Raw genomic sequence first — 25580 nt, 5'->3', positions numbered from 1 at the left:
TTGTCAACATCACCACCAAACTAGTACAGATACTTTTTTTTTACAGAGGTGGCCGAATAATTTTATTTTGCTGTACATTTAAACTGGTGAGTGTTTTTTTTTTTCTCTCCTTTACTCCATTACTCCATTGTTCCCATTTTTTTTTAATATGTAAGCATTTATCTGTGGGAGAGGAAAAAATAAGAAAAAAAACAGGTAAAATCTTGAAAGAAATCGGATAAGCAATTAGAAAGTTATGGCTGTTTGACGATGCAACTTTCAAATAATGCAATTCGGTAAAGTGAATTATTTGTTAGGGACTACTTCCCCCTTCGGCTGTGTAAGTAATTTGCTAAAAGTTTTACTTCACTTATCATGGATTTGTGTTTTTTTCTCATAAGAACTTAATCCCCTTGGGCACGCAGTAATCATAATATTGCACAGAAATCATACTTTTATGTCCTCATAAGACAAAACATATAAACTGACGTAAAACTTTGTAATTAATAAATACTTTTTAGCCATTTTGTCTATATACTGGAGCAAATATAGATTAAGATTTCAGATTAAGATTCATTTATTTCACACCTCTTTAAAATACACAAAAATACATAAATACAAATAAGATTCTTATATAGCAGAACAGATATTGACAAGTATAGATTATAAGTAGTCATAAACAGATAGTAAAACACAGTAAATAAAAATGATTTCCGCTGTACGGCGGATGTGGGGGAAGGACAGAAAGCCATTGGCCTATCGAGGTCTATCCTCCTGATTACCGTACAACAGGAAAAGGCTTACACAGTTTACAAGGAAAGAGAGGGGAAAAAACATAATGCAAGAAAGGGAAAAACAAAGGAATTAAAATCCTAATTAGCGGGGGGGGGTGGCAGGCAAAGGAGGGGACACACAATTAGTATTATATACTCCTGCATAATAGATAATTAGAATAAATCTCTATCTCTCTCCCTTACCTTATTATGATGACACCAATGTCTCAAGTTCAATTTGAAGTCTCTATATTGTGATAACAAATGTTTACATCTCTTAAAGATTACTATTTGATTGTCTTTTTTCATTTTCCTATAAAACAAATCTTTAGAGATGGACTTTCCTTAAACATTATCAAGCAGTTTAGGAATTGTCAGTTGAAGTGTTAAGTAAACCATTAACTTGCTGAACATTCTGCTAAATTTCACGGCCGAATCCAAGATAATGCATACACGAGAAAGTTGTAGGTCTATGTTTGAAAATGTGGTCATAATCATACTAGGCTTTATTTTGTTTCCTTTTCGTTCTTTTTTAAAGATAAAGCAGTGATCACCCTAAACCAATATCATGACTGATCGCAAAGTTCAGATCAAGAACGCTGACATGGCAACTGACATGCAAGATGACGCCATCGACTGCGCCAGGAAGGCAATGGAAATGTTTAACATCGAGAAGGACATCGCAGCCTACATCAAGAAGGAATTTGACAAGAAGTATAATCCAACCTGGCATTGCATTGTGGGTCGTAACTTCGGCAGCTACGTAACGCATGAAACTAGACACTTCATCTACTTCTACCTGGGACAACTGGCTCTCTTGCTTTTTAAATCAGGCTGAATTGTAACTCTTCGTTTTAATTCGGCTAGTTCGCTGTTTAGATCCTTTTACGATATTTACATGTTTACATTCTCCCAATTAATTTCACATACAAGTCAGTTCCATGTTCTTTTTGTTTGATCTATGTGTGTGTTTTTCGTTAAGTGAATTACGAAATGCGTGTATACATGTAAATAAAAATGAAAATGGTCGCAGTTGTTGCATATGCATCTTCTTCAGCATCACAAATAGTGATCACAATGTTCAATTTAAGGACAAAATTTCCCAAAATCTTAGCTCGCGCTTAGCACTATTTAATCATATGTCATATGTCTATGTTGTTTTATATGAATACGAGTAAGACGTATACATATATACATATCTATGTGTATATATATATATAAAATGTCCAACTAAATGGAAATTCATATTTTGTTCATTCATACAATGGTTACAAGAAAAATACCACTTTCGTAATCTTATTTTCAGGAGCAGCAGCAGCTAAGAAGCATTAAAAATGCATGACAATAACTGTAACGAGTAACATAAAATGACACATAACATTTGCGGGATATGTTTTCAATAATGTTAGAATGAAGAGAAATAAAGAAAGCAAAATGAATCATGATAGAAATACGGGAGACTGCCATATAAAACTATTGGCTTACTTTGAAAAGATGTCTTTAAAGGAAAGGCCATACTTGAACTATGCAAACACAGCCAACTTATTAGTGGGCATATACTAGTGCATTAAATTTATCTTTGAATATTTATACATTACCTTTTTTTTAGTAATTGCCAATGTTATTATATGTTGCATGTTTTCCTTCGTGTATTTAAATACTTTTTTTTTGTAGTAATCACGGATATTTGTAAACCGATTTGAATCAGCCTTTTCGGTTGCTATCTTTTTTGTCAGTATATTTGAATAAATCATTTAATGTACAAATATGAAATCTAAATATCTAAGAAGAAAAACAGTAGTGTGTCCATCCTAAGATGTCCGAGTTGAGATGGAAAAATGGAATATCCATACTAGTAACTTGTCAATCTCATCAGTAGAAATACGTTGCTATCCGACGCCTCTTTTATAGAATATTAATAAATAATGATCAAAATCATTACATAACAATAATATTGTTAAAGGTCAAGTCCACCTCAGAAAAATGTTGATTCGAATCAATAGAGAAAAATCAGACAAGCACAATGCTGACGATTTCTTCGAAATCGGATGTAAAATAAGAAAGTTATGACATTTCAAAATTTTGCTTATTTTTAGCAAAATAGTTATATGAACGAGCCAGTTACATCCAAATGAGAGAGTCGATGATGTCACTCACTCACTATTTCTTTTGTTTTTTATTGTTTGAATTATACAATATTTCAATTTTTACGAATTTGATGATTAGGACCTCCTTGCCTGAAGCACAAAATGTTAAAATAATGGAATTCCACGTGTTCAGGGAGGAATGAAACTTCATTCACATGACAATGACGAGAAAATCAAAACATTTCATTTTTCAAACAATAAAAAAACAAAAGAAATAGTGAGTGAATGACATCATCGACTCTCTCATTTGGATGTAGCTGGCTAGTTCATATAACTGCTTTTGTGAAATGAAGCGAAACTTTGAAATGTAATTTTCTTTGAAATGTCACTTTCTTATTTTACATCCGATTTTAAACTTTGAAATGTCACTTTCTTATTTTACATCCGATTTTAAACTTTGAAATGCCATAACTTTCTTATTTTACATCCGATTTTAATGAAATTTTCAGTGTTATGCTTGTTGAATTTTTTTCTTTTTATTCAAATCAAGTTTTTGTTGGGGTGGACTTGTCCTTTAAGGTTTGAAATAATTGAAATCTTATTCAGCAGACATTCACTTATTTATCTTAAATGCACCTTAATTGGTGATCATGAACATGATGAAGCAGCGGAAATTGTGATGTTTTATCCATTATTCTTGTTTCATCTTTGGTTCATCTCACCAGATGCTTTCTAAACTTCTTTTTCTTCGACATTTGTTTCTCTCTCCCTCTCTCCACCCCTTACCCCCTCTCTCTCTTACTCATGCACCTCAAAACGTACAGTTATGACACTTCAAAAACTTAAGCAATGTTGACGTCGCCGCCGCCGTCGGAAAAGCGGCGCCTTAAGTCTCGCTCTACTAGTGCAGGCGAGACAAAAACACAGAACGTGATATGACCAAACAAAATATTTTTACGGACTTTTGCTCATTTCCCTTTTGAACAGTTTAAAATATTAGCGGGGTCACCCGTACCCATTGCTTTATTAATTAGAGAAATATTTACAATGCAGTTTAATAAACGATACACCGTCTTCTTGGGGAGGATAGATCCCGTTTGTGGCCATAACAAATCAGCAATGTCTTTCTGGCTGATCGCTCGTATTGATAGATGCAAGGGTGGGCTCTATTTTTATCATGTTTGGTTAGTTGAAAATAAATTGATACCAATATGAACTCCTCAAGAAAAGTTTGTAAATCTGACTTTGATCGATAATCCCTCCTCGGTTATAGTTAATATTACTGTTTGATTGATACCGATGAATAGATCTTTTTTCTTTAAAATGATACCCCACATGATGATTATGGTTCACATGGAGGTGCAGTGCCTTATAATGTGGGGCAAGGTCAAAAGTTGCAAAAATGGCACAATATTGAAAGTCACTGTTCTTTTTTTTCCGACGTGATGAGTTTGTCAGCGGTTTCTTTCGTTTTCATGCACCTATACATTAACATGGAATCAAACACCTCTGCACAAGCAAACTCCATGACTATCATAGCTGCACGTTTTGCAGCTTTCCAATGCAGACCTCATCCAACACTTCTGAATCCTGCTATTTTCGTGATGGCATGATCATAACAAGCATGGTATCATATTAAAGAGAATTTAATGATCGTGTGAATGATATCAAATATGCATTGTGTAAAATTGGGAGATGGGAGAAATTAATGACCAAACTTAGATTTCCAAACTTTGTTTGAGGGGTTTATTTATTATAAGTTCTTAGCAATTCATTTTCTGCCGTATTTGGGATCTTCTTACAAAGTCAAATACATAAACACGACCACAGACACAGCTTTACAAATCATGAGTTGACAATCGTATTCAAGATATTCATTGAAGATTTTATCAATGATCATTTTCACTGCGACAATACATTTCTGATTACACATGAATATAGTTTTTATTTCCTTGTCTACACTTTGGTACAACATTGGTAAGATGCGTTTCTGATCGTAAACGGTGGACGGCTCATACATTTCAACAATAATCAATTAATCCAGTCACCATTATTCTGAAAATATCATTGCACCCCATCTTATAAAAAAACATTTAATTTCAAAATATGAATATCTATAAAAAGACAAAATAAATTTCTTTGCCATGGGTAGGCTTTATCTCCAAACCGATATACAAATATTTCCCATTTTACTTCTTATCCACCCTTGGCCATCTCTAACATTTTTATACCACATTTCTTTCATCTTAATCTAGATAGTAGTAATACACATATTTTTAATGGCAGCCATGCAAAATGACATTCATGTAGTACTATAACTTGACCTCATACATAAACAATAATTTTTAAAAGGCATTTTTATAGTCCCTTCCATCTAAAGATAACATATTCCAATGTGCACAATCACCATTAATAAACTAGAATGCAAAACTTCCAAATCCCCCCCCCCCCCCCCCACCAGAAGAGCTACAACTGTAAGAACATGAGCCGCAGTTTCAGAAGTATTCGGACAATGGAAAAAGGGTTAAGCCATCGTGATGCTGAAATAAAGGATGATGCAGAGAGAATGAAGAAAGGTAAAGGAAAAAACAATAACAGAGATGATCAGAATTGCAATAGCAACAAAGATAAAAGTACATGCATGATATAGTATGCACTAGAGTAACAAATCGATTAACATTACATCCGATTGAGTGACAAAAGGGGGAGGGACAGAGAGGGGAGAGAGAGAGACAGACAGATAGAGAAAAAGAAGGAGACAGAAGAATGCAGAAGAAGACAGAAAGGCAGATGCAGAGACTAGAGAGAAGAAGGGGAGGGAAGGGGCAAAGACCAAGAGAGAATACTGACAGACGGAGGCAGAAAAAGACACAGATAGACAAAGAAAGACAAAGAAAGACAGAGCTGGACAGAGCAAGACAAACAGAGATAGATAGTGAGGGGGTAATGATGATGAATATTGGATAACCTAAAGCATAAAATCCTTCACACATCTATGTATCATACCACTGTCTGACAATAATTTGACACTTGTAAGATTTAAAATTCCTTGGTTCTGGTTGATAACACTCACTATCAGCACAGGATGATAAGCTACTGTTACAAGACATGGAAATGGTTCAATAATATGATTGGTTAAAAGCAAATTTGTCACCAGGATCTGGTATTTGATATCAAACACAATATTTGTGAAACACGTTTTCATTTAACATAAACTGCCAAGTACATTTCCAAGATAAACTTTCTATCAGCGATTCTAATGCCCCTATCTACATGTACGTTAGCTTTTTCACTTTTCTTGTAAAACTGATGACAAGTTACATGAAAAGGGTGGGGCGAAGGGCTATCGGGAAGAAGAGATCGGTTTGACTGTTATCTACACAGTAGGGTTCAATGTTAAACTAAAACAATTTCTGAAAATGATGTATCGAAATAACTCTGAATATGCTCAAGATACTTCAATGAAAAAATAAGAGAAGAAAACCATCCTACTCATGCTTTCAAATGAATCCATTAAATGAGTTCAAAATTACTGTACAGGGGAACAAAATGCACTGTTACTACATTACAAGCTAGCAATTGGCAAATTACATGTAATATCATTTTAGACTATCAATACAAACATGCATTAAATCAAATATAAGACTCTTCTTATTTACAGAAATGGCACATTTCCTTCAATACTGTAAAACCACAAAAAAATAGTACCAATCACTGACTTGATTATAATTTTTCTTAATGATTTGAAACATGACAAATTCAATGAAAAAGCTCATTTAAAGGATCACATACCTTTAAATAGTAGGGGAAGACTGAAAATTTAAAGGCATATTTGAATCAAAATGGTTTTTTTTGAAGTGATGTAAAGAAGACAGAAACAAATTGGTGGCATTCTAAATTCCATTGAGACATCATACATATTGAAAAATCTCAGTACCGGTAAATTCAATCAATCAAAATTTGAACCATATGGTTCAGAAATTGTGAAGAAACAAAATGGCAAGAAAGGGTTTTACTTAAACATACTAATATAAGCCTAGCTCATCGTTGTCACTGAAAAAAACCTGACTGAACCATATTTTAATAATGGTTGGGGGCAGTGGAAAGAAAAATTAAAATACTCATGATGGACATAGCATACAATAGCATATAATGAATTTTGTAAAAAAAAAAATTCTCTAAACTTGAACAAATGTCCTGAAAAAAAAAACAAAGGGAAGATAAAACCTTCTCTGCAAGCAATATTGTCTTCAGGTTCCATGGAGACAATAATGTTTCTCATCCAGCCAGTTCAATGACAAACAATCGCTATGTTTCTATGGAAAGTGCCTTTGCCAGTTCCCACTTTTTTACAACTTAGGATCAGCCTAATTATAATCTAAATCTCAAGGACAGCTGAAGACAATATCTCTTAAAGAAGATGGGGAAGGAAAAAGGGTAGTGTTTCAAAATTGTAATTGAAATAATAATAATAATTGTAAGCAATCTTATATGACCTTAAAAAAACACAACTAATCCTGAGACTCCCATCTAAGGTGAAAAAAGTAAACTCTAAATCATAATAATCATATAAATAGATATTAAATATTATAATACATGTAGTTAATGCTATATTATACACTGTACAGTTTTATACATGTACATTAAATCCATATTAATAACAGACTTTACATATATACAGAAATAAAAATGAATTGTTTTAGTTTATGGGTTTGAGGATACTGCTCCTGACGTAGCGGCGACTTCTGCTCTCTTGATCTCTGTCGTGATCTGAGTTAGGTCCATGATAAATGTCTGGATCTATTCAAATAAAGGCAACAAAAAAAATAAGGTTTAAAATGATCCCTTATCACAATACAATATCACAGCCGTGTTCCACAAAGACTTCCAAGAGATATTTAAGACAATTGCCCGTATTCTGAACTTGGGTTTAATTTAAATTCTGGTCCAATGTTGTGGTTCAACTATGGAACGCCAATTGTGACACAAATCTGGAATACTACAGGTTTGACTTATCAGCTCATAGCTTACTCATGTCATTTACTCTTTGCCCACCATGTAGAGAATCACTCCTGTGCTACATTGATTTAAAAGTGCAACCTGAGAAAGGTTTTGCATATACTATTACTAATTCAGCTGACGGTGGCTTTTGATTAGTTTTATTGTAAAGAAAAACTTTGTGAAGCACACATCACTAGATTGTGTGTATTGTGAATAGATTGCGACTCGAGTCAAACTTGGCAGCCCACTGGACGTGACTTTAGTCTAACAAAGCGGGCAAAGAGTTAATGTCTTGAGAATAATACTGAATCAGTTTTCTTCGCCATGTGTTGCATGATGAAAGAGCCCAGTGAACATATAAATAAGAAACATACAATGTAAATTTTTTTTTGGCATGCTCTGCTTCCTGTACATTCAGTAGAGATGGACCATGGCATGGGTTAAGCTGGACTTCAGAATATTGACCACTCTATTAGAAGCCTTGTCATTATGGTAACTACCGTGGTAAAATTTGATTTTAATTGGCTGCTGAGCCCTATTACCAGGGTAGTGGCCATAGTGACAAAGTTACCATCATTTTAAGCAATTTATGAAATGGTGCCCAGATTGGTCTTGTCTATCGTGATATCAACCTGTTGAGGATTGGTTTGCAAGCTCAATTTCTATTGAATTTCATTGATAAGAAATTACCTGAAAATATACTTGTGTAACTGCTGATACCTTATACCATTATTAATCATATTCAAGTTCAACAGTGTAAGGACTTCTTAATTATTTCAAAACTATCCGGAAAATTCAAAATCTTTAACTTGGGCTACATTGTTACCACTTTATTAATCCCAAAATGATGTCGTGTGAACTTAACTTGTGCCCGGCAATTATTCAATTCAATTTATTTCCACTTTAAAAAGCAATATATACAAATCATTCAATACAATGTTCAATACATACATGTATAAGTATAGTGGGGATCAGTTTCATTGAAAAGGGGAATATACTTTCAGAATTATCTTGACAAATATGAACACTAACATTGATGATGTGAACTGAAGTTCATTGAGCCTAAATGACATTTGACCTCTATCTTGTGGCCTGAAACTCGTGCAAAATGATCATGAAAGAGGTTTGTATACTTTTAAACTTTAATGGCATTTCAAAACCTTGACATAAATGCAGGTAAGACAAAAATCCTCGTGTTATCCTGTTAAGGCAAATTGGGTGATTTCAAGTTCGATGTTCGGTATTGGTGTTGAGAGCGTAACAAGGCCACTGAACCGAGCAGGGTTCAGAGGAATGATACCGATTGCATTATCGATAGCACATGACGTCACGCCTATGCGCTGCTTAAATTGAGAAGCCTCGACGACGAAATGAAATCGGAGAGAAATGCATTTAATTCTCATCTTACAGAATACCTGTTTAACTTAGTTCAAGAATTTGAAAGAGTGAACATTATTCTTCATCAAAATATATACAGCTCATATGATTGGTACTCATCTTAACTGTAAAAGCTAATTTTATTGGGATGTTCATCATGTTCTCCGCCGGTTCACAAGCTTGATATTGCCAACACCAACACCGAACTTGAAATCACAATTTTCCCAATCCCTGGGGTTGGTGTTGGTGAATGGGGAAATTGCACGTACATCGTTAACACCAGCCGCAGTGCTGGGTTGCGCAGACAACATTCAACACAATCTGCCGGAAATATGTCATATTTTCCGAGGTCAATCCCAACACCAGCCTGATTTCAAGTACAGTGTTGTGGCTGGTTTTGGTGTTGTCACAACACCAACACCGTACTTGAAATCATCCATTGTTATTCAACCATAATTGAATCAAACATGATGTAGTAAATACCTTTGTTAGCTGCTCTAATGTGTTTTCTGTTCCCAATGATGATGTCTTAGCATGTCTGCTGACAAGCTGGAATAAATTGTGGGTTGCCCTGAAAAAAAAAGAATGACAATAATTAGTAAAAACAGATTCTGAAACTTTCTATCTACTTCATGAAGGCCTAAAACTGTTCTCCTGGTTTCTTTCCCTATGCGACAGTAAAGGACAAACTTTTTTTGTTTTTTTTTACCTCAGACTGCACTGTTAAACTACAGCATGCCAATAGACTAATGGTAGTTTTCTGTCATAGATATTGATAATAACTTGGAAACCTTTATATTATACTGCATCTTTATCATCTTTCCATGGATATCAGACAAAGACATAAGCATTACTATGTAACATATTGAAATGAGAGATATGAAAAGGGTTCATAGCGAAAATCCAAACACGCTGTGATACTATACTTGAATAGAATTGGTGATTAATCTCAGAAACAGATAAAAATCTTTCTACTTACATTTTTATTCTCCCTAGAAGCAGTGTTTTCTTGGCAGCTGTGTTTTTGATGTGGGTCCAGACCGATTCCCTGTGAAGGCAAGTAAAGCATATACCTTGGATTATAATCGGTTCAAAAATCGTAAACTGGACCAGGGCCCGTCTTACAAAGAGTTGTGATTGATCCGATCAATTGCAACTATGGAAAGCCAGCTATATAATGACCTAGCTGGCTTTCCATAGTTGCAATTGATCGGATCAATCACAACTATGGAAAGCCAGCTAGGTCAATATATAAAATGCATGTTTGTTCAAAAAAATTCTAGATATGATGTTTATTCATAAATTCATTGATTTCTTTGGTGTGTTCTCCTTAGTTTACAAAGGACAATTTGCAAATTTCATGTAAAAAAAAAGTTTGACACTGATGGATTTCCATAGAGATACGATTGATTGGATCAATCTTTACTCTTTATAAGACGGGCCCGGTGTCGCTTTGAAAAAATACAAAACATTAATAAAATCTAAATGGATTCTTGACTACACATAGTAACAAAATGCATGCATTGACCATTGCCAGACCAAAAGTAGATAACTTACACACTTTCTAAAATTTTCAAGTAAAGAATTTAGTCAACTTTTCACATTGTACTCCAGAATCAAGTCAAATCAGTATAGCTAAGTTTAAAATTGAAACCTCAAATGTTTTTTTAGTTATCGTGAGGACAAGTTATTTGGAGTATATGTATGTATTTGATCTTTGACCTTGTGACCCCCAAAACAATGACATTTACATTGCATAAAAAAGTTACAAACTTTTGAAATGCTTAGAATAATACAATGCACACATTTGTTTGGTCTTATTTTATTGCATTTCGAAATAATGACGCACATGTACATGTACGTGCACATCATGACCCTTTATGACATGACTTAAATGATCCTAGACCTGTTGTTTTTATTATATGAATATATTTGCTTTTTTATCATTTATCACGATGGTATGACAGAGATGTTGTGATTTTACAATTTTTTGTTGATTGATATCACAATGATGTGATAACCTTGCTAAGTTTTGCACGACATGTCAATGACATACTTAATAACATACATTGAATTAGAGGATCAACTGACAAGGTACATTTGGGGATATCCTTAAGTCAAAAAGGAAAAAAAAATTGAAAATGAATAAAGGAACTTTTTCATGAGAATTACAGGTTATCCATCTTCGACAGACTACCTAGTGATAGTTAGCTCTTTACACGCCACATACATAATCTCTCCTGTGCCACATTTTCGGGTGCAATCTTAACAGGGCTTTGCTTGGACTATACTCATTCAACTCATAATAACATCCGATAGGTTAATTGTTAAGAAAATTGCTTAAGATGAAGGTCTCCCACATTTCAAAATGTATTATGTCGATATATTTATATATATATATATATATATATAATTGTTTTCTGCTTTTTGTTTTAATAATTTAAAAAAAAATTTATCAGGTATAAATATATTTAAATTAGAATTCGATTATTAGATTGTATGTATGCATATGTTATTAATTATGTCATTTGATTATTATTTCATGCTAAGAAAAAGATGATTACACTTGTATAAGCTTTTGTTATTGGAATGTGGAAATAAATAAATCAAATTAAATCAAAAGCTTTGTGTGTACACAGAACAATGCCATGCGCACAACACTATCGTGTATGTGAGTAAGTTCAATAAACTTGATACACTCTGTGTGTATTGTGGATGAAATGTGACTTGAGTCAAAGTTGGCAGCCTGCTGTATGTTACTTTTAGTCGAACAAAGCGGACAAAGAGTTAACAGATAAGAAGATTCTTTACCATTTGACTGCTTCACTTTGAGCCGTATCTAACTGAGTCTGTAATGTTGCTAGCTGATTGTTGTAATGTAGTATTTCATTGTTTTTCTCCTCGGTGAACTTTCCCAGTCTGGCCTTCTCTTTCTCCACTGCGTCCTGAGTGCGGTTTGCTTTCTCTACAAGATCCTGCAAAAGATAATGGTGCACAAAAGAGCGTTCGTAGATTTAGAATACAGTAGCCTAGTGTAAAAGGGATTGATGGATGTGGTCAGAAAGAAGACAAATTGCTTCTGATGAAATGAGAGATATACTGTATACAGTATCTCTTCCTAGCATATAATAAAACCATACCAGAACTTTTTTGATGAGATGAAAGTCATTAGCGACAAATAATCATGGTTTGACCGAGCCTGAACAGGTGACCCGGAACAAAAGCCAAGCCTGCTCGGACAATTTTTAATGGTATGATGGTACCTTTATCACAAAATTGTAAAATATCTTGACGTAAAACTGACCAACTAGTTTATAGTAATTTTGCATTCTTGTCGGACTTCAAAAAATTACATTAGGATTGAAAAAGCAAATTAATCAGTGATTTTGATTGGGATTCTGGACAAAATTACATCCTGCATTTTGAATTACAGAAAGTTAAAAACACCTCTTTAAATTCAATTTAATTTCCAATAGCAAAAGTGCAAGATATTAGTCCATCTTGTGCTGGACTCTACCAGTTTAAAGTAAACGAGGATGTGGCAGGAACACAGACCGCCTTAAGGTCATTGTGTGTTAGAACCAGGACAATTATGCTGCATTAAAATGTCGAGAATTTAAAAACTTCTGATGAGTATTGTTTGATAACTATGTACATTTATCATCACATAAACTTACAAAAGAATAATACAATAATAAGAAAAGGAACACAGAGAAAAACTACTATGTCTTACTCTGTGTGTTGCAACTAAAGTCTCGTGTCTGGCTATGACTTCTCGGATTTCATGAAATTCCTCAGCTGATTCTAGCGTTCTTTCCAGGAAGCGATGGAAGAGTTTATGTTTATTGAGACGCTGCAAGAGTTTATCTTTCTGACCCTGGAGATCACCCTTTTCTTCCATCAATCTGCAAAATAAAAGAAATAAAATCAATAATGACCACTCACAAACTTCATCAATGTCGTCCAATGACATTTTGTTAGATCTGACGACTTTCCTTGGTTTTGACAGGTAGATATCCCATAACCCAATTCAAATTCTCACAAAGAATTGACAGACGAAAAAAAAATCAACTGTCACTAGACTTAAACTGTAAGATTTGAATTTAAGATGATACTTGGGTACAATTCAAATCATGGACCATTTACCAAAGCTTTGAATGGACTTCAATTTGTTGCTGCTTGTAAAAAAAAAACAGTGTACATGCTGAAAAAAACCCAAGAACAAGCATGGGATAGAATACTGTAAATTTATATTCAGATGCAATGTAAGAGTCTGACAAATTGCAATATTAAAGAATGATTTGGGAAGGGGAGGAGATTGGAGAAAGTTCATGAAAGAATGATTCAATCACATTTGTACCCGCGAATATCTCTGCAATGGAGAATTGAAAGCTGAAATTGAACTGTGGCCTCAAACCTAATTCTCGTATTTTCATGAACAAAAACTTTATCACAGTCCTAATCCTATGTCTTCCAAAATATCAAGCAAGAAGGGGCAATGTTGCAGGAGAAATATTGCAGTTGTGTCGCCACGAAGAATACAAAATAATTATTTCGAAGATCACTGCTATTCCTTTCAAAGTGTAAAAAGAGTGCAGCGATAAAGTTGTTTTTCTGCCCTTGACAAAAATGATGAACAAGAAAGCCAACTTACCTTCCTATTTCTTTGTCTTTGGTTTTCTTTAAGTCTCTTTCATCATGTGCCTTCTTTACTGCTCTCCCACGTTTAGAATCATTTTCCTGCAAGTATTATAAATAATTTTCAGAAATCTTAGTCAAAGTGGCTTTGTAACAGTAACATACCTGAAACAAACTTCTTTTCCCCACACAAGCTATTCCTATTGTTTATGTTGTCACACCAGTGCGGTTGTTAATAATGTTTCATCATGTTTCCTTAGACGTAAATGTTGTTACACAACTTGTTAGTAATAACAACACACATTTTGTGTATATCATTCCTATGCACTTCCAAAGGACTCTAGTATCATTACCCCGGCTTTAACCCCACAGCCTTAACATCATCCAAGCATTTCAAGGAACGAATCCTGCAAAGTCCCCATTCACTTCACTTGGGTTGAGTGCAGCACATTATGGATAAATCCCTTGCTAACGAAAATAAATGTCATTGCTGGGATTTAAACCCCCGACCCTCTGATTGAAAAGTGAGAGTCAGAACCACTGGACCACAAATGCTTTCAATAATTACATTAGCACTGTATTGCTAGTAATCCTAATCTTTAGTTTCACTGTCAGATGTATTATGCATGACAAATTTTTTTCCAGACAACAAACCTTTCCACTTATTTTCTGTAAGATATGCGAGAAGCATCGTACTAGATAGAAGGGTTTTCAATTAAGCAAAAACCAACCACTAAAATACCATTTTATGACTCATTAGTACACACTTTCTTTTATCACTAATGAACCTACCTTTAAGAATTTATCAAACTTGAGGAGTGATTCTTTTAGTTGATATTCCTTTCTTTCAAGCTCTTCCCTTCTCTGTTGTAGACTCTCCATTTTCATTTGAAACTCCTGCAGTAGTCAATCAAAAGGCAAAACACTGATATTAGAAAATATACATCTTTATTATGCTTTTTATGCCATACTCATACTGTCATTATACTCACATAAATTTTCTGGTAAACTAGGACTATGCCAGTTCCTTTTTGCAATAAAAATTGAATTTCGATTGAAAAGAAATCTTAGAGAAATTATTCCTAGAATAACTCTTCAAGCATTGTGAAAAGTTATTGAAATTTAACAATCGCTAAATTACCATTTGTATGATAAACACAACTAACCAACTACTGCCTGTAGTTCTGTCCAGGAATATGGTGATTGTTAAATTTTCAATTATGGTTAATCTAAAGATAATTGATTTTTCAAAGTTTGAATTCATTGCCAAATGAAATGAAACAATATCATAATCGACATATTGTGAGAAATAAGAACAAAATATAGTATTCATCTAAATTTTGCAATCAAAGTGTCTTAAAGGGGAATCCAGCCTTGGCCTTAAACAGTTGTGTTGGGAAGGAGAAAAATAAATTAAATAGAATGGTGAAAGTTTGAAAGAAATCGGCCAAGTAGTAAGAAAGTTATAGCTACTTTAAAATTGAAATCACTAATAATATGTAGATTCCAAATTGGCAACTGGGTAATTAAATTATGACAAGGGGCAAGGACAACTTTCCCATAGGCCATGTACTTTATTATCAGGAATTTGTGGTTTTCTCCTAAGTACCCATTCCCCCGGGGCAGTTCTCTAAATATAACCCAGGTAGTATATTGTTTTATGTCCTCATGAAAGAAAAATATAATTTGAAATAAAACTTTTGGGAAAAATGACATTTTAGCCGTAATATGTATTGGAGTCCATGGAAGAGTAGTCCTTGCCTTACATCACTATGACATCACATATGCGGCCAATTTGAAGTCTCCATAGGTAAAGTGATCACCAATATTTACAACTATTAAAAATTCATAATCTTCTTGTTGTTTGTCCAATATTGTTCAAACCTTCACCTATCAACTTGTCTGATTTTTCTTTTTCTTATAAAAACAAGTTTTTATTTGGGTCGGATTCCCCTTTAATAAAAAAGGCGAGTCCCCTGTAAATATTTATTATTCTTTTTTGGGGGGTATAAAACTACTTTGGAGGCAAGGCATGGAATAAAATCTTTAGGAAACAATCTAAATCATATACAGAGACGTTTAAAGGGCCTGAAAATTATTACATTACCAAAGAGGGTGCCACAAATACATTCAATTTTTTCTCACAAAGAAACAACTGATATATCTGTCATTAAACTTTTGTAACATTGGAATGTTAAAAACATTTTTTACATTTAGTCTGTTAAAGTGGAATTTGATAATTCACAAAATTGAATTTTGACCAAAGACTTACATGTAGACAGACAGTTTGCATGACTTTTAGAGTTTACTAGTTACAATGTTAAGAGTATAAGGAAAAATGTGTTGAAATAATTTAAAAGTTTAACAATTGGGATAAAGAATAAGTGACTTTACCTCTTTCTGCGCTGCCAGTGCTTGTTCCACTTCAGACATTTCTCTCCTCTTTTCAAGAAGCCTGGTAGCAGGAGTAAGATGGTCATCCTCCCTCTCTGGCATCTTCCTGTTATAAGATAAGAAAAATATTCTTCAGTCACAATACATGCGCCGAAATTGTACACCAAGCGAAAGCAATAACGATCATCAGCATAAAGACAGTGCAGTGGTTAGTTACACCTTGTTCTTATTACCCTTTTTTAGACAAGGAATTATTTGGCAAGTATAAAATTATTAATATAATGGATGATTAGAGTGGAAATAAATGCAAAATCAATAAACACATACACAGTAGAGGAAGGATAGATTTCAAATTACGAATTGCACAAATAAAACAATGGCAATATTTGTAGACATGGTTTTACAAAGCTCATTAATATGGGTCTCCCATAGTGCTTTAGCCGAACTGCCGAACCGAACGGATGTTCGTCGAACTTGGCACTTCCGAACCGTACTGAACCGAACGCAAAGGCCTGGTTCGGTAAAAAAAAAAAATTCACATTAAATTTAACATGAAATATGAATAATGAAAGAACTGCATAAATTTTAATATGAAATTGAAAATATTGGTTAGAGATTGCACACAATAAGAATTCCACACAAAATATTTTTCAAATCCACTATTTAAGCTACAATCTCACGATTTAACTGTTATCAACTTAAGAATATTTTATTAACATGAATATATTTTTTCTTCATAAAATGAGGGGAAATTTGAAGCTAATCTCGGTTTAAAAGTGTGGTTGAATTACGTCTTGCCGTAATTGGACCTATTTGTTTTGTATTTAATAAAGAAAAAAGACAAGACATAAATTCATTCCTCGTAAATGACAAAGTATGACAGCTTCGGTCTCATCTTTGATTTATTTTTATCTGTCTCAATTTTTTTATAAACGTGAATTTATTTTTTTCTTTATAAATTGTGCGGACATTTTAAGCTAAACTCAGTTAAAAAGTGTAGTTGGATTACGTATTGCTGTAATCGATCGTGATTGTTATCGGACGTACATGTAATTGTTTTGTATTTAATAAAAGAAAAAGACCTAAATTCATTCCTTGTGACTGACAAAGTAATGGTAAAGTATATATATTTCACCTTCTGAAATGTCCATATCAATATAAAAAATAAATAAGAGATGAAGGAATGAGGGTAGTAAATCATTGTGGCATTTATTGCCGAACCCCGAACCGAACCAAAGTTCGGAAAAAAAAATCGCCAAACCCTGCCGAACCCAACCCGACCATGTGGCCTGACTTGCGGCACTAGTTTTCCATGTCAATTTTTTTATCCTTATGCAAACCAAGATATTAATAATCAAAGCTACTTTTGTCAATTATAACATCATTGAAGATAATGCTGTGGAAGAGTTTCTTACAGCTTCCGATGGCGAATTTAAGAACCAGTGAAAATGTTGTAACCCCCTCCATTCGCGAACAAATTCTGTACGCAAAAATAACAGCTTGTCCAGTAATCTTTTCAACACTTTGAATTGTTAATAAATCCATCTCTTCATTGTATTTTTTGTTTAATCATATCTTGAAAGATTGAAATTCATCACTTTTGAATGAATGGAGCTTTTCTGCACTAACCTCTGTCTTACTGTGGATCTGCTTGTTTGATTTCTAATTGATATCTTACCTTATAATTCTCTGTATAGATTTAAATAAACAATCTGTGGGTGGATTTTCTGCTGGACTTGTAGATGATGATGATCTTTTCAAATGGGAGGTGGTGGTCATAGGACCTCCTGATACATTCTAGTAAGTGAAGTTTACCCATTACGTGCTTAAGAATTTTAAAGATTAAAACTAACCTCTTTAATTCATTTTATCAATGATTTTCTTTAACTTGTAATTTTGTTTGCCCCCCCCCCCCTCACTTATGTGCTTGAGCATCTTATGCGAGATGAATATGGTGCCTAACAAATTGCATATATTTTTATTATTATTATTATGACTTGTGGTTGCTTTCGGATAAATTGCATTTCATTCATTAATAGTGGTCTCATATTGTCCGAGTTCCATTGAAATGTCTATATGATACATCATTTGACATTCCGCACACTATTTAGTCTGGTGACATTTTAGTTTATATAATCATATTTCACATAAAGGGTCTCTGTCTAAGCAGTGCAGGGCTTTTTTTGGGGGGGGGAATTCTTGTGCAACTTATTGCACAGGTGTTTGAGTGTTAAACAACACGGATCAGAAAAAAAACATATGTTCGCTACTGCTCATGTCAGTATTGGAAAATGGTATTTCAAGCAGAAGCGCATCATCATGCGAATGATGTGAATGCATTAATATATCGATGGGTGAATGCGGCTAGCACTGACTTATTGCTGCTGGCTTGCTGTTTGGATGCATTCTTTTATAGATTAATGTGCTGCTAAGCTGCATAAACCATTTAATTGCGCCAATTACTGTGGATAAATTCCATCTTTTCAGGTGAGCTTTACACTCGTGACTTTGGCTGGACCCATTTTATTTCAAGTTGTCATGTTGGTGTGTCTTGGGAACCCTTTCCTGTGAAAAATGAAACATGTATTTCATGGATAATTGAGTCAAAAGCAGATATGGAATCTTAAGTGATAATGGTATGATATTACATTCCTCATACCTAAATGTATTTATTTTTCTTTCTTGACAGTGAGGGTGGATACTTCAGAGCAAATTTAAATTTTCCTAAGGATTACCCACAGAAGCCACCTAAGATGAAATTTATCTCAGAGATTTGGCATCCGAATAGTAAGTATATATGTGTCAAGAGTGAAGGGGAAGGGGGTATCATAGAGTATCTTGTGGACAGTGGCTTTGGTATGATACTCTTGCATTGATGAAAGCATAATTAGCAGGTGGGTCTTTCATGAAGCTCTTCGTAAGTGAAGAGCGACTTTAAGAAAGACCGGTGATCCTTTCTTATGGTAAGTGTTATTTACCATTAAATCTTCATTTATGTAAGAAAGGTTCACCAGTTGTTCCTAAAGTTGCTCTTAACTTACATGTATGAACAGCTTTATGAAACGGCTCCAGGGTTTTTATCTTGCCTGCATAGCAGAGCAAGACTAAAGGCACCACTTCTCCGGCGGTGGCGGCAGGGTTGTCAACATAACTAAGGAAGTATGTGGACCTAGTTCATGAAATGTGGACATAAGGTAATCAAGAATCAGTGTTCATCTTTCACGAGTTTCAGGTCCCACGGTGAAGGTCAAAGGGTCAATGAACTTTTACCATGTTTGGATTACCAACATTGAAATTGTAACCAAGGTTGAATTTTGAATTTCCTCATAATTTAGAAAGTATGTGGCCCTTTTTCATGAAACTTTGACATAAGGTAATCAAATATCACTTATTATCTTTCATGAGTTTCACGTCACATGACCAGGGTCAAAGGGCATTAAGGGTAAAAAATTTTTGACCATGTTGGGTATTCTTTTTCAATGTTGAGCATGATTGGTTAAGAGTTAGCATTGAGGTGAAATTTTTTTTAGGTATTTCTATCAAAATTGCTTTTAAAATAATCTTTAATATCTCAGGTTTCAAAGAACTTAGTTTCATGAAGATTGATGATTCCGAAAGTACCGGAATAGTCCATTTTATTAACGGGGGTGCTCTTACCTCTCATCACAGATGGACATTTTTACTTAATTTAAATTCACTCTAGTTAAATGGTTTTTAAAGTTACTCTTATTTGGTTTGGATGTTCTTGCACTCTGAACAGTAATCTATTATCAAACATAAATTAGTAGAAAAAAATATTAGGAAGTAATTTTTCTGGTAGGTGTTAACATTTCCAATTTGAAATTTCCATCCGTGATGAAAAAAAGATGAAAACTTTTTTTATTTTTTATCAGAATAGAAATAAAAATAAAAAGGTGTAGAGGTAGCTCACTAACACTGTACATCATTCAATTTGAACATAGCCGAGATCCATCCATTTTATCCATATCATAAACTCAATCAAAAATGATCACGGACGGACATTAATTTCATCACGGACGGACAAAGTAAATTCACTCAAATTCAATTCACTAGAGTTTTATTGTTTTCAAAGTTACTCTTATTTGGTTTTGATGTTCTTGCACTCTGGACATTAATCTATCATCAAACATAAATTAGGAGAAAAAAATGTATTACAAATATATTTTTTGGTTAGATTTTGAAATTCCCGTCCGTGATGAAATTAATGTCCGTCTGTGATCATTTTTTTATTGAGTTCATGATATGGATATGTATGGATTTAGTTTTTATATTCTTTATCAGAATAGAAACAAAAATAAAAGTGTGTAGGAGTATGTCACTAGACACTGTATATCATTTTATTTGAACATAGCTAATATCCATACATTTTATGCATATTATAAATCAATAAAAAATGATCACGGACGGACATTATTTTCATCATGGACGGACAAGTGAGCAATATAAGCTAATACTTTGGAAAGATCCATACACGCAAATAAGAAACTTTGCTGAGCAGATTACGAATTTAATTTTAGTTTGAATTTCAGTGAGAAATAGCACTGATTATTATTCAGAACTCAAATGGATGGAAACTTAGAATTCAAATGGATGGAAACTTACAACTCTTCACAATTTTTGGGATATCTTTGTTTGGCTGTTATTGGAGGTTTTGGGGCTAAATTGTTGCCAGAAAAAATTGTTAAACATAATTGGAATGCAGAATTGCAGATAGAGTTGGAAAGCTACATGTATGCCAAAAAAGCAGGAAATAGAAAATGGCAAGAACAAGTCCAAAACTGTTGATTTTATCAATACAAGCTTGCAGAAAGTGATGTAAAACAAGAAAGTTGAATGCATAATCTGATAAGCAGAAAAATCTTCAATTTTTTCATGTATAAACCTATGGATTCTAAGAGAACATGACACAAGTCTTTAGGTTTGTGAGAAGTACAAGAATGCTTTTTTTTCCAAAGTCCATTTTGGAGCTATTTTTAAGCAAATTGCTTTATATCTTGTAAACTGAAAATGCATAAAGATTGCACTACATTGTTAAGAAGTTTAATAAGCTTTTGATTGTTATATGAATATCAATTTTAATTTTGGATTCTGTCAGGGCCTAAATACATGAGGGTTGTTGATGTTATGGGGTATCTCCACATTAATATGGGCCAAATACAATATAAAGAGAGTCTCTGACAAGTGTTGTGGTCATACTTGATCCAACAAACAAGCATAAGGATCAGCAACCTGTGAATCTTTTGGATTTAGGTATTAATGGACCTCAAAAAACATCTTTGCTCTTGGAAAATTAATGCCCCAAAATGTATTAACATGTATCATCATGATATATCATAAAAATACTTGTATCAACATGATCATTGATAAACTAGATGTTGATTTGGTACCTACATGTACTAGTATTCTATAATTTGGAAAGAAGACAATGTGCATTAGGACATTTTTTTTATATTTGATTTTGACAAGAACTGTGTTTAAAGCAATCGTACGTCTAGGTTATACTGTGCGTCTGCATAGAATCAAGTTGCTACAACTTAAATCAAGTTGTAGCAACTTGATTGTGCAGCTAATACTGTTTATATTAATGTACAAATCATCAATACAATTAGCATTTGTTCCCCAAAAAAGTAATAAGAACCTCTTACAAGGTACTTCCAATGTATTTTAATTGTGTCTGTCCGTGATGTCCGTCCGAGATGTCTGTCCATGATGGAAAATATTTTCAATTCTCTCAGAAGTTTGATATTGATTAAGAATTCAATATGCTGAACATAGAAGCTAACATACTTGAGTGTAAGTTGCATTAACAATTAGTGGTCAATGTTAAGCTGTTTAGATAGAAACATTATAAATGTACGAAAATTCTGAAAACCACATTTCTTTCATGTCCGTCCGTGATATGGCACATTTAGTGGATTCCTATGTTTGTAGGTAACCATGGCAACAAACTTTTTTCATCATTCAGCATACTTTATCCTAACCTTCTCTATAAAACACAAAGGAACCTTCTTAATCTTATTCCTAATTTGTTACAAGCCTTCAAAGTTTCCAAACTTTATCAAATGTCTGTCCGTGATGAACCGATCACGCTCTTCTCTTAAAGGTCAAGTCCACACAAACATAAAGGTGACATGAATAAAAAGAATAAAATCAAATAAGCACAACACTAAAAAATTTCATAAAAACCAGATGTAAAATTATGCCATTTTAAGGATTCACTTATTTTTCACAACACAGTTATGTGCACAACTCAGTGATATGCAAATGAGTCGATGTACATTCACTCACTATTTCTTCTTTTATTTTTTGAATTATACAATTTGTCAGTTTTTAGAAATTTGAGCAGGAGGAACATCTTGACTGAACCAAAAAAAATGTTAAAATAATGGTAATTCCAAATGTTCAGGGAATAATAGGTGAAATTTTTATTTTATGTAACAATGACAAGAAAATAGAATGTTTCATATTTCATATAAATCGAATACAAAGAAATAGTGAGTGGGTGATGTCATTTGTCCCTAAATTGCATACGGATGTGCATAAACTGTTTTCCGAAAATTTACGTTACCCAACGCACGCGTCTGTAACATTGGCGAAGAACAATAGGAAACAAGATGGCGGCATAAACATCAGGCAAGTCTCTTCCGTCTTTTCACAATATTGATCTCATTTTTTTTATGAATTCATGTAGGTCTACATCATGATTTAGGGCTAGGCAGATCTTTCTTAAAAGTAGAAATCTCGGGGGTGAAAGTTTCAGGTTTTGGCGTCCTTCGTGTAGGTGAATGAGAAGGAAGACCTGGCTTCATTGAGAGTAAGCCTACGTCAGTAAATGATATTTACTCTCAAGAAGCCGCCTGGCTAGTTGATCTTGCCTTTGACTTTTGTCTTTTGACTTGTCTTTGACTTTGCCTTGTTTTTGGCTTAAATTTAATGCAGCTTGGCAAAATTTTGTATAGTTTATTTAGTCTAGTGTTGATCTTTGGTAGAAATTTGATGAATTGTAAGAAAATCCTGTTTGATATTACTGAATTCATTAAAAGGGTTCGGAAATACGAACCGTCATAACACACAGCGCGAGCGGTAGTCGGGAGCTCCACCGCCATCCCCCGGCAAACACCCGGTGGACTTCCTTGGAATTGGGCCGGACTCTCTCCGACTTCGTGAGCAGCAAAAATAGTTATGAATTATGAGACTACTTACACGAGGAGTTTATCCTCAAAAGTCGTCCTGAAATATTCTTCCAAGCTAACTGCCATTTTCTTCTTTGTTCTGAATTCCAACTGATAAGAAAATTAAATGTTTATAAGAAACAGCCAACGTTTATATGCATAAAATTCCAACATAACAAACACAACGTGCACAATCGGTAATTGAAGTTGCCTGGGTTACGTGTAAACCTGCCGAGAGATGGCGCAACTCCAGTCATCAGCGAATTCACGAAAGATACGGTACATCTATCTTTGTGTGAGCGAAAGGCTGATATGACCAAACAAATTTTACTTTTCTCGATAAAAAAGCATATATAATTCTATAGATATATCCAAAAGGGTTCATTGATGAAGGAATATAATTTGGTACTAGAAAAATCAACAGGTAACCTGGTTATTTTCTGCATGTTCCGTTTAGAAGATTTAGGCATACCGGTACGTTGTTTTTATATATACAGTGCGTATCAAAAAAAATGGGATAGAGTTGAAAAGTATATAAAATTTTTGTTTCAAATTATGATCTCTATATTTTAGTGTCAATAGGTGCTCTGAGGTCTTATCCTTCAAATACCATTAAAATAATTTAGTTTTGTTCATGCTTGAGCGAGCACGGAATGTTTTTGTCTGGGGTGATAAAGAAGGCTTGCGCCAGAATGGCTTAAAACGATGAATATATGATGATCGGAGTTCTTGCTTGTCAACAGACTTCCTCTTAATCTTTTCACTATCTTTGCCATAATTTTCGAATTATGCGGTCTAAATTCATTTCCAAATTTACTTATTTGGAAATGATATATAAATCTATGTTCAAACTTATATTTTGTCTTCTCTCTCGACATCATAGCGCACAACAGGAACCGAATAATAGGAAAAATCTTTCATTTTTTTGGGGGGTGGGGGAAATATAGAGAAGCCTACTACATGTACTTGATATATCAAGACCATTCAAGGTGATTTCATGAGTTTGTCTGAGGGGACAACCCTCTCCTTTTCTCACTCCCACCCCCCCCCCCCCCCTCCCCGTGGCGTAAGTAATGAGCCAAAAATGTTGGGGGAGGCTAGATATGGCGAGCGAGCAAAAATTTGTGATAGATTCTTACATAATATTTAAAAATGATATCACATTTCACACTTTTCTCTTTTCTTTTCTTTGCTTTTCTCCTTTTTTTCCGTGGTCGTGATCTTCTTTTTTTTTTGGGGGGGGGGCGTAGCCCACTTATACGCCATTACATTCTCCCATTGGCTGCTATATATAGCAAATCTGACATTCGAAGCCGGGGCACTCATCCCCCATCCCCGTTCGCCGCCCATGTCCAAGATTATATACCGTCCTGAGCAGAGGTGGACCCAGGGTTTTCCAAACGGGGGGCAAAAGTTATGAAAATTTGACAAGCCCCCCCCCCCCCTTAAAAAAAAGTAAGATCTTCGCTCTCAAAAGGGGGAGCACACTTGTGTTAGAACGGCAGATTTACATTACAAATTTTGATCATGCCTCTCAGGAGGGGGTGCCATGGGCCGCGGGTGTGCCCCCCCCCCCCCCCCCCCCCCCTCTGGATCAGCCAATGGCCCTGACTCTGATTAACTAACTTTGATGTAATCAGACTCAGAAAATAATGATCGGCGAACGGTGATCCTCAAAACTATTGATATTGAGGATAAAAGTTAAATTTCACTACTTTTTAGATCTTCCTGAGATCGAAAGAAATGTTTGTAATATACGAAATAACGAATTGATTTAAGAAGGGTAAAAATTGCAAGAAAAAACTCGCCATCTCATACATTTTTACGAGGGAACGCGGATTGCTGAACTATATTGCAGAAGGATATTAAAATTTCATGCATCACAAACAACTACTGCAGGAATTGATCTTCCTGTCGGCATGCAGGACTGGGGTACAAGTTAGATTATTCTGAGTACAGAACCATTTATTTAGGATATTTTTTATGTACTTGCACAGTTTATATCTATATTTTGTTTGTTTGAAGTGCAACGATATGTTTTGTATATTTTGATTGTTTTTTTAATGATTTGATTGTTTTTAAAAACTGCAAAAAAATGCTGCAGGATTCGAGACCACGATACTCAATTACAATCATGG

At 34.2% G+C, this 25580-nt stretch overlaps 1 protein-coding gene across 1 annotated transcript; it reads right to left on the bottom strand.

The window, feature by feature from the left end:
* Positions 1 to 4694: 4694 nt before the first annotated feature.
* LOC121408388 (coiled-coil domain-containing protein 42 homolog) lies at positions 4695 to 23659 on the bottom strand. The gene is made up of 9 exons (XM_041599849.1): positions 23474 to 23659; positions 16250 to 16355; positions 14648 to 14752; positions 13872 to 13957; positions 12951 to 13122; positions 12029 to 12192; positions 10197 to 10265; positions 9701 to 9788; positions 4695 to 7639 (listed from the first exon to the last, which is right to left on the bottom strand). Exons 1-9 carry the CDS (start codon positions 23527 to 23529, stop codon positions 7544 to 7546), a joined length of 942 nt encoding a protein of 313 aa, XP_041455783.1. The 5' UTR covers positions 23530 to 23659; the 3' UTR covers positions 4695 to 7543.
* Between the last annotated feature and the right edge of the window lie 1921 nt (positions 23660 to 25580).

This window comes from Lytechinus variegatus, chromosome 2 (genome assembly GCF_018143015.1).
Source record: "Lytechinus variegatus isolate NC3 chromosome 2, Lvar_3.0, whole genome shotgun sequence".
In the NCBI taxonomy this organism is placed as follows: domain Eukaryota; kingdom Metazoa; phylum Echinodermata; class Echinoidea; order Temnopleuroida; family Toxopneustidae; genus Lytechinus; species Lytechinus variegatus.
Note: the sequence above shows the minus strand (reverse complement) of the source record. Positions and strands in the feature narration are given on the sequence as shown.

Excerpts from the sequence above, each read along its gene's own strand:
- LOC121408388 (XM_041599849.1), bottom strand. The coding sequence starts at position 23,529 with ATGGCAGTTAGCTTGGAAGAATATTTCAGGACGACTTTTGAGGATAAA. Across the intron at positions 14,753-16,249 it reads CACTGGCAGCGCAGAAAGAG|GAGTTTCAAATGAAAATGGA; the intron begins GTAAAGTCACTT and ends TGACTACTGCAG. Across the intron at positions 7,640-9,700 it reads CATTAGAGCAGCTAACAAAG|ATCCAGACATTTATCATGGA; the intron begins GTATTTACTACA and ends TTATTTGAATAG.